This window comes from Panulirus ornatus, chromosome 39, assembly GCF_036320965.1.
Source record: "Panulirus ornatus isolate Po-2019 chromosome 39, ASM3632096v1, whole genome shotgun sequence".
NCBI lineage: Eukaryota > Metazoa > Arthropoda > Malacostraca > Decapoda > Palinuridae > Panulirus > Panulirus ornatus.
Genome location: NC_092262.1, coordinates 12,198,129 through 12,218,394, shown reverse-complemented (window position 1 = coordinate 12,218,394; position 20,266 = coordinate 12,198,129). Strand labels below are relative to the sequence as shown.

The 20,266-nt window shown below is 30.0% G+C and overlaps 1 protein-coding gene across 6 annotated transcripts in view; it reads right to left on the bottom strand.

Moving 5' to 3' along the window:
* Positions 1-1,626: 1,626 nt before the first annotated feature.
* tim (timeless) overlaps positions 1,627-20,266 on the bottom strand; it is a 229,144-nt gene continuing 210,504 nt past the window's right edge. For 4 of the 6 annotated variants that reach the window (XM_071685093.1, XM_071685091.1, XM_071685092.1 and 1 more), the window contains one exon: positions 1,627-2,633. In XM_071685093.1, coding sequence (XP_071541194.1) covers positions 2,426-2,633 — 208 coding nt within the window. In that variant the 3' untranslated portion in view covers positions 1,627-2,425. The remainder of the gene's footprint in view (positions 2,634-20,266) is intronic. The other 2 variants (XM_071685095.1, XR_011715465.1) reach the window with 2 other exon arrangements.

Here is a 20,266-nt window from a genome sequence, read left to right as displayed (position 1 = left end):
GCTTGGGAAGCGAGTCAGTTGTTCTCCGATGGTTCAGCACTGGTGGCTGATTTGGGTGAGAAACTGCAGAAGTTGGTGACTGAGTTTGGTAAAGTGTGTGAAAGAAGATAGCTGAGAGTAAATGTGAATAAGAGCAAGGTTATTAGTTTAGTGGAGTTGAGGGACAAGTTAAGTGGAAGGTAAGTTTGAATGGAGATAAACTGGAGGAAGTGAAGTGTTTTAGATATGTGAGTGGATAGAACCATGGAAGCGGAAGTGAGTCACAGGGTGGGGGAGATGGTTAAGGTTCTGGGAGCAATGAAGAATGTGTGGAAAAAGAGAACGTTATCTTAGCAAAAATGGGTATGTTTGAAGGAATAATGGTTTCGACAATGTCATGGTTGCGAGGCATGGGGTATAGATAGGGTTGTGTGGAGGAGGGTGGATGTGTTGGAAACTTTTCCACGATTTACACCAGATGCTTCACATGCCCTGGTTTAGTCCATTGACAGAATGTTGATCCTTGTATACCATGTCATTACAATTTGCAGTGTTCCTTGCATGCTGCTCACCCTTCTGCATATTCAAGCCCCACTCAAAATCTTTTTCACTCCATCCTTTCACCTCCTATTTGGTTTCATGCTTCTCCTTGTTCCCTCCACCTTTGACACATAAATCCTGTCAGCCTTTCCTCACTCATTCTTTCCATATTTCTAAATCGTCTTAACACCACCTCTTCTGCTTTCACACTTTTTATTACCACACATCTCGCTTACTGTTTCATTACTTTGCGTACCCTCTTCTGCTCTCTTGACCACACATCTCGCTTACCCTTTCATTACTTTACTTCATCAAACCACCTCACACCACATATTGTCCTGAAACATTTTATTTCCAACACACCCACCACCTCTGTACAACCCTATAACCCTATCTATAGCCCATGCCTCACAGCCATATAATATCATCGGAACTACTATTCCTTCAAACATACCTATTTTTGCTCTCCAAGATAATGTTCTCTCCTTCCACTTATTCTTCAAATTGCTCCTAGAACTTTCACCCTCTCCTACACACTGCAACTCGCTTATGCTTCCATCTGCTGGTAAGTCCACTCCCAAATATCTGAAACGCTTCACTTCCAATTTTTCTTCATTCAAACTCTCATCCCACATTACTTTTGTCCCTCAACTCTGCTGACAAATGATCTTGTTCTTAATCACAGTTACTCTCAGGTTGCTCCTTTTACACACTTTTTCATACTTAGTCACCAACTTCTGCAGTTTCTCACTCAAATCAGCTACCAGAGTTGTATCATCGGTGAACAACTGACTCTCATCCCAGGTCCTTTCATCCTCAACAAACTGTGCACTTGTCCCCATCCATAAATTTAAACAACCATGGCGACATCACACACCCCTGCCACAGACCAACAATCACTGGGAACCAGTCACTCTCCTTTCTCAACTTGAACACATGCATTATATCCTTGGTGAAAACTCGTCACTGCTTGTAGAATTAACCCTCTCACACCATATACTCTTATGACCTTCCACAAACCATCTCCATCTACCCTATCATATATATGAGCCCTCTCCAGATCATATATTTATTTTTTTTTAATAGGGAGGGGAGGAATACAATGTATTTTATAAATATTTACTGACAGTAACATAGTTACAATTTACTCAGGACATCCTAAATAACATATCAGTGTTCAATACAAAATCTGATGAAAAATTTTTTTTTTTCTTTTTGTAAGTTATTTTGAGCTCCATGTTGAGGTTTTTTTCAGGTGAGAAATTGGATCCACAGATACATTTGTATACCAATTTAGAGAAGTAATGGGATGAAACCCATTCACTACCATTAGCCAATCCAAACTAGACAGCTTCATATGGGGAATCCTCAGCTTATATTGAGGAATTCTTTTACAATTGGGTCGTTTCAACTGACATTTTTCATGTTTACCTACATAATAATGTTTGTATATCTGGATAATGGAAATGAATTTACAAAAGGGACCAGTTTAGTTCATCTAAACTAAATTGGATTCAAGATCTTACATTATATTTGTACTTGATAAAAACTTGTTCCCATAATCTGATGCTGGGGTTTAGGGAATGTTGTATTTTACACATAATGTATTATATACAGAGTAACATGTCAGCACTTGATGTTAATCGTACAAGGATAGAACTTTCATAGCTTAAGACATTAATGAAAGTAAGTGTATCAGTAGTGGTGTCTGCGAACAGTACAGAAATATACCTTCTAACACTGACATGAAATTTCTAAGCAGTGTGTGCACCACATGATAAAAATATTTTTCTTGTGGAAAAAAAAGGCATCAGCTTCAGCATTCAAGATTGAGTGACATTGTAATGAAGGTTAACACGGATGATGAACATGATTTGATGTACATTTATCCTTTGGTCTTTACAATTTATGTATGCATTTTGAGATCAAGACAGATGGAATCCTCTACAATTATAGTTTGTAAAGTAGAGTGTTCCTCCTTGGGCTCTTGTACTGTTACGAGATGTAACTCAGGGTGTTCAGGTTGACCTCTTATTGGTGACTTTAAGAAGGCACATCCGTTAGGACTCAGTTCAATATGGCTGGCATCTGGAAGGTCTACTGGAGATGGTATTCTAAAAAATATAATTAATAATGTTAAGAATGTACAGTGCTTATGACAAATGTTAGCGTAGACAATATTTAAAAAAAGACTATAAATAGAGGTAAAGCTAACTATTTATGTATTGATATTAGTGGAGTGTAATCATCTAATGATTAATTATTTAAAAAAAAAGTTTTAACACATGACAACAGCAGTAGTATAAAAAACTTCAAGATGTTTTCTAAAGGATCTCCATGTCCAACAGGCCAGTCCAAGTATTCATCACTGATGTGGCTTAGGCTGTGTCCTTGGACAATAGAAGTGAATGAAACTGATCTTGTACAAGTAATGTAGTACACTTTATAAATATTATATTAACCTGCCAAAAGTTGTGCGGTAAATAGATAATACTATTTTACAAGTGCACAATTACCAGCTACTGAACCTGAAAAGAGAATTTACTCATAAAAAAAAAAACTCTGGAAAATATATGAAATGTACTTAAGCTATCCACTGAAGTATACTACATAAAACACTTGCCAGGAAGAGGGGTGACAACCCACTCACTGCTGATTTCCCATGTGTGGTATAGAATAATTGGGGTAGTTGACCGTGAGTTTCCATTGGACACATTAGGTCATATCAAAATCCCACCCAGGTGCAGTAAAACAGCAATAAGCCAGAAAACTATTGGCATCTTGGACAATGTTTCCACATAATTTGTCGGTATTTTTTCCATACAGCCGGTCAGTAACCAACAAAATGTAGACGATAGTATATTGTTTTGCACAGCCACAGCATATATATATATATATATATATATATATATATATATATATATATATTTTTTTTTTGGGGGGGGGGGGGGGTTTGTCGCTGTCTCCCGCGTTTGCGAGGTAGTGCAAGGAAACAGACGAAAGAAATGGCCCATATATATATATATATATATATATATATATATATATATATATATATATATATATATATATAAGAATATATGGTGTAGGAGGTAAGTTGTTAGAATCGGTGAAACTTTTTATCAAGGATGTAAGACATGAGTACGAGTAGGAAGAGAGGAAAGTGATTGGTTCTCGGTGAATGTTTAATTTGTTTATTGATGGGGTTGTTAGGGATGTGAATGCAAGAGTTTTGGGGAGGGGCTAAAATGCAGTCTTGTGGATGAGAGGGCTGGGGGAAGTGTCAGTTGTTCGCTGATGATACAGTGCTGGTGGCTGATTCGGGTTGAAAAACTGCACAGAAGCTGGTGACTGAGTTTAGTAAAGTGTGTGAAGGAAGAAACCTGAGAGTGAATGTGAATATGAGCAAGGTTATTAGGTACAGTAGGGTTGAGGGACAGGTTAATTGGGAGGCAAGTTTGAATGAATAGAAGCTCGAAGTGAAGTGTTTTAGATATCTGGGAGTGGATTTCGCAGCGGATGGAACCAAGAAAGTGGAAGAGAGTCACAGGGTGGAGAATGAGATGAAAGTTCTGGGAGCGTTGAAAAGTGTCTGGAAGGCGACATTATCTTGGAAAGCAAAAATGGGTATGTTTGAAGGAATAGTGGTTCCAACATTGTTGTATGGTTACGAGGCGTGGGCTGTGGATAGAGTTGTGCACAGGAGGGTGGATGTGTTGGAAATGAGATGTTTGAGGACGCTATGGCCCAACCCACCCCCATACACACATATATACATACGTCCACACACGCAAATATACATACCTACACAGGTTTCCAAGGTTTACCCCAGACGCTTCACATGCCCTGATTCAATCCACTGACAGCACGTCAACCCCGGTATACCACATCGATCCAATGCACTCTTTTTTATTTCTTGCCCTCCTTTCACCCTCCTGCATGTTCAGGCCCCGATCACAAAATCTTTTTCACTCCATCTTTCCACCTCCAATTTGGTCTCCCACTTCTCGTTCCCTCCACCTCCGAAACGTATATCCTCTTGGTCAATCTTTCCTCGCTCATTCTCTCACATATGCCGAAACCATTTCAAAACACCCTCTTCTGCTCTCTCAACCACGCTCTTTTTATTTCCACACCTCTCTCTTACCCTTACGTTACTTACTCAATCAAACCACCGCACACCACACATTGTCCTCAAACATCTCATTTCCAGCACATCCACCCTCCTGCGCACAACTCTATCCAGAGCCCACGCCTCGCAACCATACAACATTGTTGGAGCCACTATTCCTTCAAACATAGCCATTTTTGCTTTCCGAGATAATGTTCTTGACTTCCACACATTCTTCAAGGCTCCCAGGATTTTCGCCCCCTCCCCCACCCTATGATCCACTTCCGCTTCCATGGTTCCATCCGCTGCCAGATCCACTCCCAGATATCTAAAACACTTTACTTCCTCCAGTTTTGCTGCATTCAAACTTACCTCCCAATTGACTTGACCCTCAACCCTACAGTACCTAATAACCTTGCTCTTATTCACATTTACTCTTAACTTTCTTCTTTCACACACTTTACCAAACTAAGTCACCAGCTTCTGCAGTTTCTCACATGAATCAGCCACCAGCGCTGTATCATCAGCGAACAACAACTGACTCGCGTCCCAAGCTCTCTCATCCCCAACAGACTTCATACATACCCCTCTTTCCAAAACTCTTGCATTTACGTCCCTAACAACCCCATCCATAAACAAATTAACCATGGAGACATCACACACCCCTGCCGCAAACCTACATTCACTGAGAACCAATAACTTTCCTCTCTTCCTACATGTACACATGCCTTACATCCTCGATAAAAACTTTTCACTGCTAATATATATATATATATATATATATATATATATATATATATATATATATATACACGAGTATTTACGTATACACACGTATGTGTATTTACGTATATACGTGTATATACGTATATACTCGTATATACGGATATATATACTCGTATATACGTATATATACTCGTATATACGTATATACTCGTAAATACGTATATACTCGTATGTACGTGTATATACTCGTATATACGAATATACACGTATATACGTGTATATACTTATATACGTGTATGTACGTATAACATACACGTACGTATATATACGTATATACACGTGTATACGAGTATATACTCGTATACGTATATATACGTGTATTTATGTATATACGTGTATATACATTATACGTGTATATACGTATATACTCGTATATACGAATATATATACTCGTATATACGTATACATATACTCGTATAAACGTATATATATACTCGTATAAACGTATATATATACTAGTATATACATGTATATATACGAGTATATACATGTATATATATACGAGTATATACATGTATATACTCGTATATACGTATATATGTGTATATACGGATATATACGTGTATATAAGTATATCCGTGTATATACTTAGTATATAGTTGTATATACTTAATATACGTGTATATACTTAGTATATACGTGTATGTGTATATACATATATACGTGTATATACGTATGTACGTGTATATTCCTATGTACGTGTATATACTCGTATATACGCATATACTCATGTGTATATACTCGCATATAAGTATATATACGTATATACTCGTATATACACGTAGATACGTATGTGTATATACGTATATACTAGTATATACGTGTACACGTATATACACATATGTCTACACGTATATATGTGTATATACCTATATACGTACATGTATATACGTATATACACGTATACGTGTATATACGTGTATACACGTATATGGTGTATATACGTATTTACACGTATACGTATATATATACTCATATACATATATACTCGTATATACGTGTAAATACGTACATACTCGTATATACGTTTATACTCGTATATACGTGTATACTCATACGTGTATATACATATGTACTCGTATATACGTGAATATACGTATGTACTCGTATATACGTATATACTCATACGTATTTACTCGTATAAACGTATATACTCGTATATACGTATATTCTCGTATATACTCATACATATATACTCGTAAATACGTATATACGTGTATATACTCGTATATACGTGTATGTACGTATATGCACGTACATACGTATATTGTATATACGTATATACTCGTATAAACATACTCGTATAAACATATATACTCGTATATACGTATATACTCGTAAATACGTATATACACGTGTATACGTATATATACGTGTATATACGTATACATGTATATACGTATATTTGTGTATACACGTATATACGTGTATATACGTATATACTCGTATATACACGTATATGTGTATATACGAGTATATACGTATATATATATTCGTATATACGTATATTACTCGTATATACGTATATATATACTCGTATATACGTATATATATACTCGTATATACGTATATACTCGTATATACGTATATAGACTCGTATATACTTGTATATACTCGAATATCGTATAAATGTGTATATACTCGTATATACGTGTATGTCCGTATATATATACTCGTATATACGTATATTACTCGTATATACGTATATATATATATACTAGTATATACATAAATTCGTATATACAAGTATATAGTGTATATACTCGTCTATACGTATATATACATTATACGTATATATACGTGTATATAAGTATATACGTGTATATACTTACTATATACGTGTATATACATATATGTATATATACGTGTATGTACGTGTATATACGTATATACTCGTATATATGTATACATATACTCGTATAAACGTATATACGTGTATATACTCGCATATAAGTATATATATATATACTCGTATATACGTGTATATACATGTATATACGTATATATCTGTATATAGGTGTACGTATATACGAGTATATACGAATATGCGATTATATACGTATATACCCGAATATACGTATATACTTGTATATACTTGTATATACGTATATACTTGTATATACGTATATACTTGTATATACGTATATACTTGTATATACGTGTACACGTATATACACATATATACATATACACGTGTATATACATATATATGTGTATACCTATATACGTGTATATACCTATATACGTGTATGTACGTACATATGTATATACATATAAGCGTATATACGTGTATACTCGTATATACGTGTGTATATACATGTATATACTCGTATATACGTATATATATACTCGTATATACGTGTATATATGTATACCCTAATATACTCGTATATACGTATATACTCGTATTTACGTATATACTCGTATATACGTATGTGTAAATACTCGCATATACGTATATACGTGTATACACGTATATAATTGTATATACTCGTCTATATGTATATACGTATGTGTATATACTCGTATATACGTATATACTTGCATATACGTATATACTCGCATATATGTATATACTCGTATATACGTGTATATACGTATATGTATGTATATACGTATATAAATGTATATGTATATACTCGTATATACGTATATACTCATACGTGTATATACATGTATATTCGTATATACACGTATAAACGTATATATACGTAAATACGTATATACACATACGTATATACATATATACGTGTATATACGAATATACATGTATATACTTATATACATGTATATACGTATATACTCGTACATACGAGTATATACATGTATATATACTTGTTTATACGTATATATATACTCGCATATACGTATATATATATACTCTATATATATTATCACATATACGTGTATATACTCGTATATACTCGTACTCGTATATACTTTATAGGTGTATATACAATTATATACGTATATACTCGTATATACGTATATACATGTATACGTATATACACATACGTAAATACACGTATATATACGTATGTACGTGCATATACACGTATGTACGTGTATATACGTTTATACGTGTATATACGTTTATACGTGTATATACGTTTATACGTGTATATACGTATGTACGTGTATATACGTTTATACGTGTATATACGTATATATACTTGTATATACGTATATATGTGTATATACGTATATATACGTGTATATAAGTATATACGTGTATATAAGTATATACGTGTATATAAGTATATACGTGTATATAAGTATATACGTGTATATATGTATATACGTGTATATACGTATTTACACGTATATTCGTATGTACGTGTATATACGTATATCGTATATACGTATTTATTCGTATATACTCGTATATACTCTATACATATATACTCGTATATATGTATATACTCGTATATACGTGTATATACTCGTATATATATACTCGTATACACGTATATACGTATATAGACGTATATACGTATATATATACTCGTATACACGTGTATATACGTATATAGACATACGTGTATATATGAGTACACGTATATACTCATACGTATATAGTATAAGTATATGTGTATACTCATATACGTGTATATACGTATATGCTCCTATACACATATACTCGTATATACGTATACTCATGAATATACGTGTATATACGTATGTGTATATACGTATATACGTGTATATACACATACATGTCTATACGTGTATATACGTATATGAGTATATACATATATAAATGTCTATACGAGTATATACGTGTATATACGTATGACTATATACATATATACGTGTGTATATACGCATATACGTGTACATACGTATGTACGTGTATATACGTGTATGTACGTGAATATAAATATATACGTGTTTATACGTATATACGTATAGATATATACGCATATACGTAAATATACGATTATATACGTATATACGAGTATATACGTATATACGAGTATACACGTATATACGAGTATACACGAAAATACGAGTATATACGAGTATACGTATATACGAGTATATACGTATATACGAGTATATACTCGTATGTACGTATATACTCGTATATACGAGTATGTACTTGTATATACGTGTATACTCGTATATACGTATATCGTATATACGTATATAATATATACGTGTATATACTCGTACATACATATATACCCGTATATATGTATATACTCGTATATACGTGTATAAAAGTATACAGACGTATATACGTGTATATGAGTATATACGTATATATACGTATATACATGTATATACGAGTATACATGTATATACGAGTATATACGTATACACGAGTATGTACGTATATGCGAATATATACACGTATATACGAGTATAGATACGTATATACGAGTATATATATACGTATATACGAGTATATATATACGTATGTACGAGTATATATATACGTATATACACGTATTTACATGTATACACGCATATACACGTTTATACGTATATATACGTATATACACTTATATTTATACATACGTGTATATACACGTATTTACGTATAAACACGATGTGTATACACATACAGGTATATACACGGGTATATACGTATATGCGTATATACACGTATATACGTATGAACACAATTATATACGTATATACACGTATATACGAGTATACACGTATATACAAGTATATACATACATATTCGTATACATGAGTATATACGTATACAAGAGTATACGAATATACGATTATATACGTATATTGATTATATACGTAAATACTCGTATATACGTATATACTCATACGTGGTTATACGTATATATAGATATATACGTATATACGTATGTATAGATATATACGTATATACTCGCATATACGTGTATATGCGTATATACGTTTATACACGTATATACGTATATATTCTTATAACGTGTTTATACGTATATATATATATATATTCGTATATATGTACACGTATATACTCGTATATACGTATATACTCGTATATATGTATATACTCGTATGTACGTATTTACTTGTAAGTATATACGTGTATACTCGTATATACTTGTGTATACTCGTATATGCTTATACGTATATAATCGTATATACGTATATACTCGTATGTGTAAATACTCGTATATACATATATACTAATATATGTATATACTCGTATATACGTATATACGTGTATATAAGAATACGTAAATACACAGACGTATATTACGTGTATATACATATACGTGTATATACATGTATGTACGTATATACGTGTATGTACGTATATACGTGTATATGCGTATATACACGTACATACGTATATATACGTATATACTCGTATATACGTATATACTCGTATAAACGTATATGCTCGTATATACGTATATACTCGTATAAACGTATATCCTCGTATATACGTATATACGAGTATATACTCGTATAAACGTATATGCTCGTATATACGTATATACTCGTATATATGTATATACTCGTATATACGTATATACTCGTATATACGTATATACTCTATACGTATATACTCGTATATATGTATGTACTCGTATATACGTATATATTCGTATATACTCATATACGTATATACACGTATACGTATATATACGTGTATTTACGTATATACGTAATTATACATGTATATACATATATATACACGTATATACATGTATATACACGTATATACGTATATACACGTATGTGCGTATATACGTGAATGTACGTATATACACGTATGTACGTATATACGTGTATATACGTATATACACGTATGTACGTATATACACGTATGTACGTATGTATATGTATATGTATACTCGTATATATGGATATATATATGTCTATATACGTGTTATACGTAATATTACTAGTATATACGTTATACTTTACGTTATACGTATATAACTATAGCTATATAGTATATACTCGTATTACGATATACTCGTATATAACGATTTACTCGTATAGTATTGTATATCGTGTATACTCGTATAAGTATACGTTATACGTATATACCTATATACGTGTATCTGTACTATACTATATACGTGTATATACGTTTACTTATACGTATATACTGTATATATTTAATCGTATATCGTGTATATATTATACAGTATATACGTATATATACGATATACTATATATTACGTGTATATACGTATATACCTATATACGGATTATACGTATATACTGTATATACTCATATACGTATACTACTATAGTATATATAATCTATATACTCGTATATATCATAATACGTATATGTATATTATATATACTATATAGTAATACTCGTATCAGTATATATATACGTATATGTAGTATATTTACGTAACGATTTGTATACAAGTATATCAGTATATAGTATATAAGTATTCAGGTAATACGTTATAGTATAAATACAATATATAGTTTAAGTAATAGATATAAGTATATAAATATAATATATTTAGTATATATATAGTTACAATATACTAATACTATTGTTTACTAATACGTATTATATATACTATACTATATATATATATAATAAACGTATATAGATAATCGTATTACGATATACGTTATATCGTATATATTTAAGTATATAGTGTATATACGTATATACGTGTTTCGTATTATTATATCCTATATAGTATTACAGTATATATCGTATATAGTTTATGTTATTGTATATATGTATACGTATAATGTGTTATTGTATATCGATATAGTATACTGTAAATTGATATACTATATAACGTATTATTACGTATGTTAATACGTATTTTATACTTATTGTATATACTATTAGTATATACGTGTATTAAATACGTAATACATAAGTTACTGTATATACTATATATGTATATAGTTATGTATATACGTGTTACGTATATACGATACGTATATACGTATACGTATATAGTATATACGTATAATACTGTATATGTATTATATATTATATTAGTATATACTTATACGTTAATATATCTATATAGTATATACTGTATAGTATATCTATATAATATACGTAATCGTATGTATATACGTTTTATAATGTTATTATAGTATTATTATATTCGTATATAGTATAACATATAGTATATACGTATTACGTATACCGTATACGTATATTATATGTATTACGTATATACGTGTATATACCTATTTACGTGTATATACGTATTATATGTATATACGTAATATATACGTGTATATACATATTGTATATACTGTATATCGTATATACGTTATACAGTATATACTGTATAACGTGTATATACTGTATATAAGTATATACGTGTATATACGTATATCGCGTACACGTATTTATACGTATATACTCGTATATAGGTATATACTAATATATACGTATATCCGTGTATAAACGTATATATTCATAATACGTGTATATACGTATATACTCGTATATACAATTATATACGTATATACTCGTATATACAATTATATACGTATTTACACGTATGTACGTAAATACACGTATATATACATATATACGTGTATATACGTATATACACGTGTATGTACGTGTATATACGTTTATACGTGTATATACGTGAATATACGTATGTAGGTGTATATACCTATGTACGTGTATATACGTATATATACGTGTATATAAGTATATACGTGTATATTCGTATGTACGTGTATATGCATATATACTCGTATACACGTATATACTCGTATATACGTATATAGTCGCATATACGTGTATATACATGTAGATACGTATATGTGTATATACGAATATATACCTGTATATACTTGTATATAATCGTATATACTTATATATACGAGTATATACGTGTACACGTATATACGTATATACAAGTATACACGAATATGTGTATATACGTTTATACTTGTATATGAGTATAGTGTACACGTATATACACGTATATACGTACACATATATACGTGTATATACGTATGTGTATATACCTATATACGTGTATATACCTAATTACGTGTATATACGTACATATATATGTGTATATACGTATATACTCGTATATATATGTATATACGTATGGACTGGTATATACGTGTATATGCGTATATACGTGTATACACGTATAATAGGTGTATACACGTATATACGTGTATATACGTATATACGTGTATATACGTATATACGTGTCTATACGTATCCGTATATATATACTCGTATGTGTATATATACTCGTATATACGTGTAAATACGTATATACTCGTATATACGTATATACTCGTATATGCTTGTATATACGTTTATACTCGTATATACGTATATAATCGTATATACTCGTATGTGTATACATATATATGTGAATATACGTATATACTCATGCGTATGTACTCGTATATACGTATATATATACTCACGTATATACTCGTATAAACGTGTATATACTCGTATATACGTGTATACTCGTAAATACGTATATACTCGTATATACTCGTATATACGTGTATATACGTGTATATACGTATATACGTGTATGTACGTATATACGTGTATTTACGTATATACGTGTATATACGTATACGTGTACATACGTATATATACGTTCATATATGTATATACGTGTATATACAGGTACATACGTATATATACGTATATACTCGTATATACGTATATACTCGTATAAACGTATATACTCGTATATATGTATATACTCCTATAAACGTATATACTCGTATATACTCCTATAAACGTATATACTCGTATATACGTATATACTTGTATATACGTATATATACGCATATACTCGTATATACATATATACACGTATACGTATATATACGTGTATTTACGTATATATGTGTATATACATATATATACGTGTATACACGTATATGTGTATATACTCGTATATACACGTATATATATACTCGTATAAACGTATATATATATACTCATACTTGTATATATTCGTATATACGTATGTACTCGTATATACGTATATACTCGTATATACGTATATACTCGTATATACACGAGTATACGTATATAAACATGTATTTACGTATATACGTGTACATACGTATATATACATATATATACGTATATGTGTATACACGTATATACTGGTATATACGTGTATACACGTATGTACGTGTATATACGTATATACTCTATATGTGTAAATACGTATATGTATACTCGTATATACGTATATATATATACTCATAATTGTATATACTCATATATACATATATACTCGTATATACGTATATCGTATATACGTGCATATACGTATATATGCACGTGTATATACTCGTATATACGTGTATATACTCGTATATACGTGTATATACTCGTATATACTCGTATATACGTGTATATACTCGTATATACTCGTATATACGTGTATATACTCGTATATACGTGTATATATACTCATATATACGTATATATATATTCGTATATACGTATATATATACTCATATATACGTATATATGTACTCGTATATACATGTATATATACTCGTATATACAAGTATATACGTGTATATACTCGTCTATACGTGTATATACGTATATATACGTGTATATACGTATAAATACGTGTGTATACGTATATATACGTGCATATAAGTATATACGTGTATATACTTAGTATATACGTATATATAAGTATATACGTCTATATACTTAGTATATATGTGTATATACGTATATATGCGTATATGCGTGAATATACGTGTATGTACGTGTATATTCGTATGTACGTGTATATACGTATATACTCGTATAAACGTATATACTCGTATATACGTGTATATACTCGCATATATATATATACGTATATACTCGTATATACGTGTATATACATGTATATACACGTATATACGTGTACGTATGAGTATATACGTATATACGAATATATACGTGTATATACTCATATATACGTATATGATCGTATATACTTGTATATACGTGTACACATATACACGTAAATACACATGTATACACGTTTATATACGTATATACGTGTATATACCTATATACGTGTATATACCTATATACGTGTATGTACGTACATATTTATATATGTGTATATACGTATATACGTGTATATACGTATATGTACGTATACACGTATATACGTAAATACACGTGTATAAACGTGTATATACGTATATATACGTATATACGTGTATATACGTATATATACGTATGTACGTGTATATTCGTATGTACGTGTATATACTTATATACGTATATACTCGTATATACGTATATACTCATATATACGTGTACATACATGTATATACGTATATGTATATACGTATATACTCGTATATACTTATATACGAATATATACGTGTATATACGTATATACTCGTATATACGTATATACTCGTATATACGTATATAATCGTATATACACGTATATACACGTATGTACGTCAATACACGTATATATACGTATACACGTGTATATACGTAAGTGTATATACGTATATACGTGTATATTCATACATATGTATTTACGTGTATATACGAGTATATACGTATATACGAATAAATACATGTATATACTCTTATATACGTATCTAATCGTATATACACGTATATAAACGTATATAGGTATATACACGTGTATACATCAATACACGATATACGTATACACGTGTATATACGTATATACGTCTATATACGTAGATGTGTATATACCTATATACGTGTATATACATACATATTTATATACGTGTATATACGATATACGTATGTACGTGTATATACGTGTATATACATGTGTATATACGTATAAACTTATATACGTATAAACACGTATATACTCGTATATACTCATATATACGTATATAAGAATATACTCGTATGTACGTATATACTTGCAAGGATATACGTGTATATTCACGAATATACATGTATATACACGTATATACATATATACACGTATATACGCGTATATACGATATACGTATATACGAGTACACGTGTATACTTACAAGTATATACGTACATACTGGTATATACGAGTATGTACGTATATACGAGTATATACGTATATACGAGTATATACGTATATACGAGTATATACGCATATACGGGTATATACGTATATAAAAGTATAAACGTATATACTCGTATATATGTATATATTCGTATATACTCGAATACGTGTATATATATACATACATATATGTGTATATCCGTATATACACGTGTATATAAGTATATACGCGTTTATATATACATGTGTATATACGTGTATGTACGTGTATATACGAATATACGTGAATACACGTATATGTACATACACGTGTATATACGTACATACACGTATATGGTATATACACGTATATAGATATATACGTGTATAGATATATACGTAAATACATGTATATAGGTGTATATGCGTATATACGTTTATACACGTATATACGTGTATATACGTATAAACTCGTTTAACCGTGTATATACGTATATATATACACTCGTATATACATATATATACACATATATACGATTATATAAGTATACACTTATATACGTATAAACACGTATATACTCATATATACGTATATACTCTACGTATATACTCGTTTATACGTGTATATACGTATATATATACTCGTATATACGTATATACACACGTATATATACGTGTATATAGGTATATACGAGTATATACCTGTATATACGCATATATACGTATATACATGTATTCGTGTATATATGTATATACATGTATACGTGTATATATGTATATACATGTATAAGCTTGTATATACGTATATACATATACGTATATACGTGTACATACGTGAATATACGTGTTTACACGTGTTTATACGTATATGTGTATATATGTTTATACGTGAATATACGTTTATACGTGTTTACACGTATATACGTATATACACGTATTTATACACGTACTTATACGTGTATATACGTACATATAGGTGTATATACACGTATATACGTGTATAAACGTGTACATACGTATATACTTGTATAAACGTGTACATATGTATGTGTATATACCTATATATACGTATATACGTTTATACACGTATATGTGTATTTACGTATATACGTGTTCATACGTATATATGTGTTTATACGTATATACTTGTATACATATATACACGTATATACGTGTATATAAGTATATACGTGTATATAAGTATATACGTGTATATAAGTATATACGTGTATATAAGTATATACGTGTATATAAGTATATATGTGTATATATGTATATACGTGTATATACGTGTGTATATACCTATATACGTGTACATACATATATACGTGTATATACGTATATGTGAATATACGTATATACTTGGATATACGTGTTTATACGTATATACGTGTATATACACGTATATGTGTATATACGTGTATATAAATATATACCTTTATATACGTATATACGTGTATTTAAGTATATACGTGTATATAAGTATATAGGTATATACGTGTATAAACGCATATACGTGTGTATACTTATATACATGTATATACACGTATATACGTATACACACGTATGTACTCGTATATACACATATAGATATACACGTATATACGCATAAACACGTATATACGTATATACACGTAAATACGTGTAAATACGTATATGTGTATATACGTGTTTATACGTATATACGTGTTCATAAGTATATACGTGTTTATGCGTATATACGTGTTTATACGTATATACACGTATATACGTGTATATACATATATACGTATATACGTGGACTTAAGTATATACGTGTATATAAGTATATAGGTATATACGTGTATAAACGCATATACGTGTATATACTTATATACGTGTATATACGCATTTACGTGTATATATATATACTTATATACGTGTATATACATTTATACGTATATACGTGTATATACATATATATACGTGTATATACGTCTTTATACATATATACGTGTACACACCTATATACACATATACGTGTATATACGTATATACGTGTTTATGCGTATATACGTGTATATCCGTATATACAAGTATATACGTGTATATACGCGTATATACGAGTACATACGTGTATAAACATGTATATACGTGTATATAAGTATATACGTGTATATAAGTATATACGTGTATATACACATATATATGTGTATATAAGTATATACGTGTATATACATATATACGTGTATATACGTAAATACGAGTATATACGTATATACGAGTACAAACGTATATACGAGTATATACGTATATGCGAGTATATACGTATATACGAGTATATACGTATATAGAGTATATACGTATATACGAGTATATACGTATATAGAGGTATATACGTATATACGAGTATATACGTATATAGAAGTATATACGTGTATACATACTCGTATATATATATACTCGTATATACGTACATACAAGTATATACGTATATAATCGTATATACGTATATATATTATCGTATATCCGTGTATATACTCGTATGTACGTATATACTCGTATATACGTATATTCTCGTATATACGTATATACTCGTATGTACGTATATACTCATATGTACGTATATAATAGTATATAAGTATATACGTGTAAACTCGTATATACGTGCATACTCGTATATATGTCATCGTATATACATATTTACTAGTATATACTCGTATATACAAGTATATACTCGTATATGCAAGTATATACTCGTATATACAAGTATATACTCGTATATACGTATATACATATATATACATGTATATGTATATATACATATATACGTATATATACCGGTATATACGTATAGACACGCATATATTCGTATGTATATATATAGACATATATACGTATATACACGTACGTATATACGTTTATACTTATATACACTATATACGTGTATACGTATATACACGTATATACGTAAATACATGTATATATACATATATGCGTGTATATACGTATAAACGTGTATATACGTACATACGTATGTACGTGTATATACGTATATAAACGTGTATATGTGTAAATGCGTATATTCGTGTATATATGTATATACGTATATATATGTATATACACGTATATACGCGTATATACACGTATATACTTATATACACGTATGTACGCATATACACGTATATACATGTATTTACACGTATATATATGTACATACACGTATATACAAGTATATACACATATATACATGCATATTATACGTATATACACGTACATATACGTATATACACGTATGTACGTTTATATACAAGTATATACGTTTATATACGTATATACATGTACATACGTATATATGTGTATATACCTATATACACGTATATATAGGTATATACACGTATGTACGTTTATATACAAGTATATACGTTTATATACGTATATACATGTACATACGTATATATGTGTATATACCTATATACACGTATATATAGGTATATACACATATATACGTATGTACATGTATATACGTACATAAACGTATATACACCTATACACGTATATACGTATATGCACGTATATACACGTATGTACGTATATACTTATATAATCGTATATACATGTATATACACTTATATACATGTATATATACATGTATATATACGTATATACACGTATATGTGTATATACACGATATGGATTGACACGTATATACGTATATAAGTATATACACGTATATACGTATAACAGGTATATACCTATACACACGTATATACACATCTATACGTGTATACACGTATATACGTGTATACACATATACGTGAATACACGTATATACGTGTATTCACGTATATATACGTGTATATAGGTATATACACGTATAAAGACCTATATGCACGTATATACGTATAAAGACGTATATACACGTATAAGCACGTAT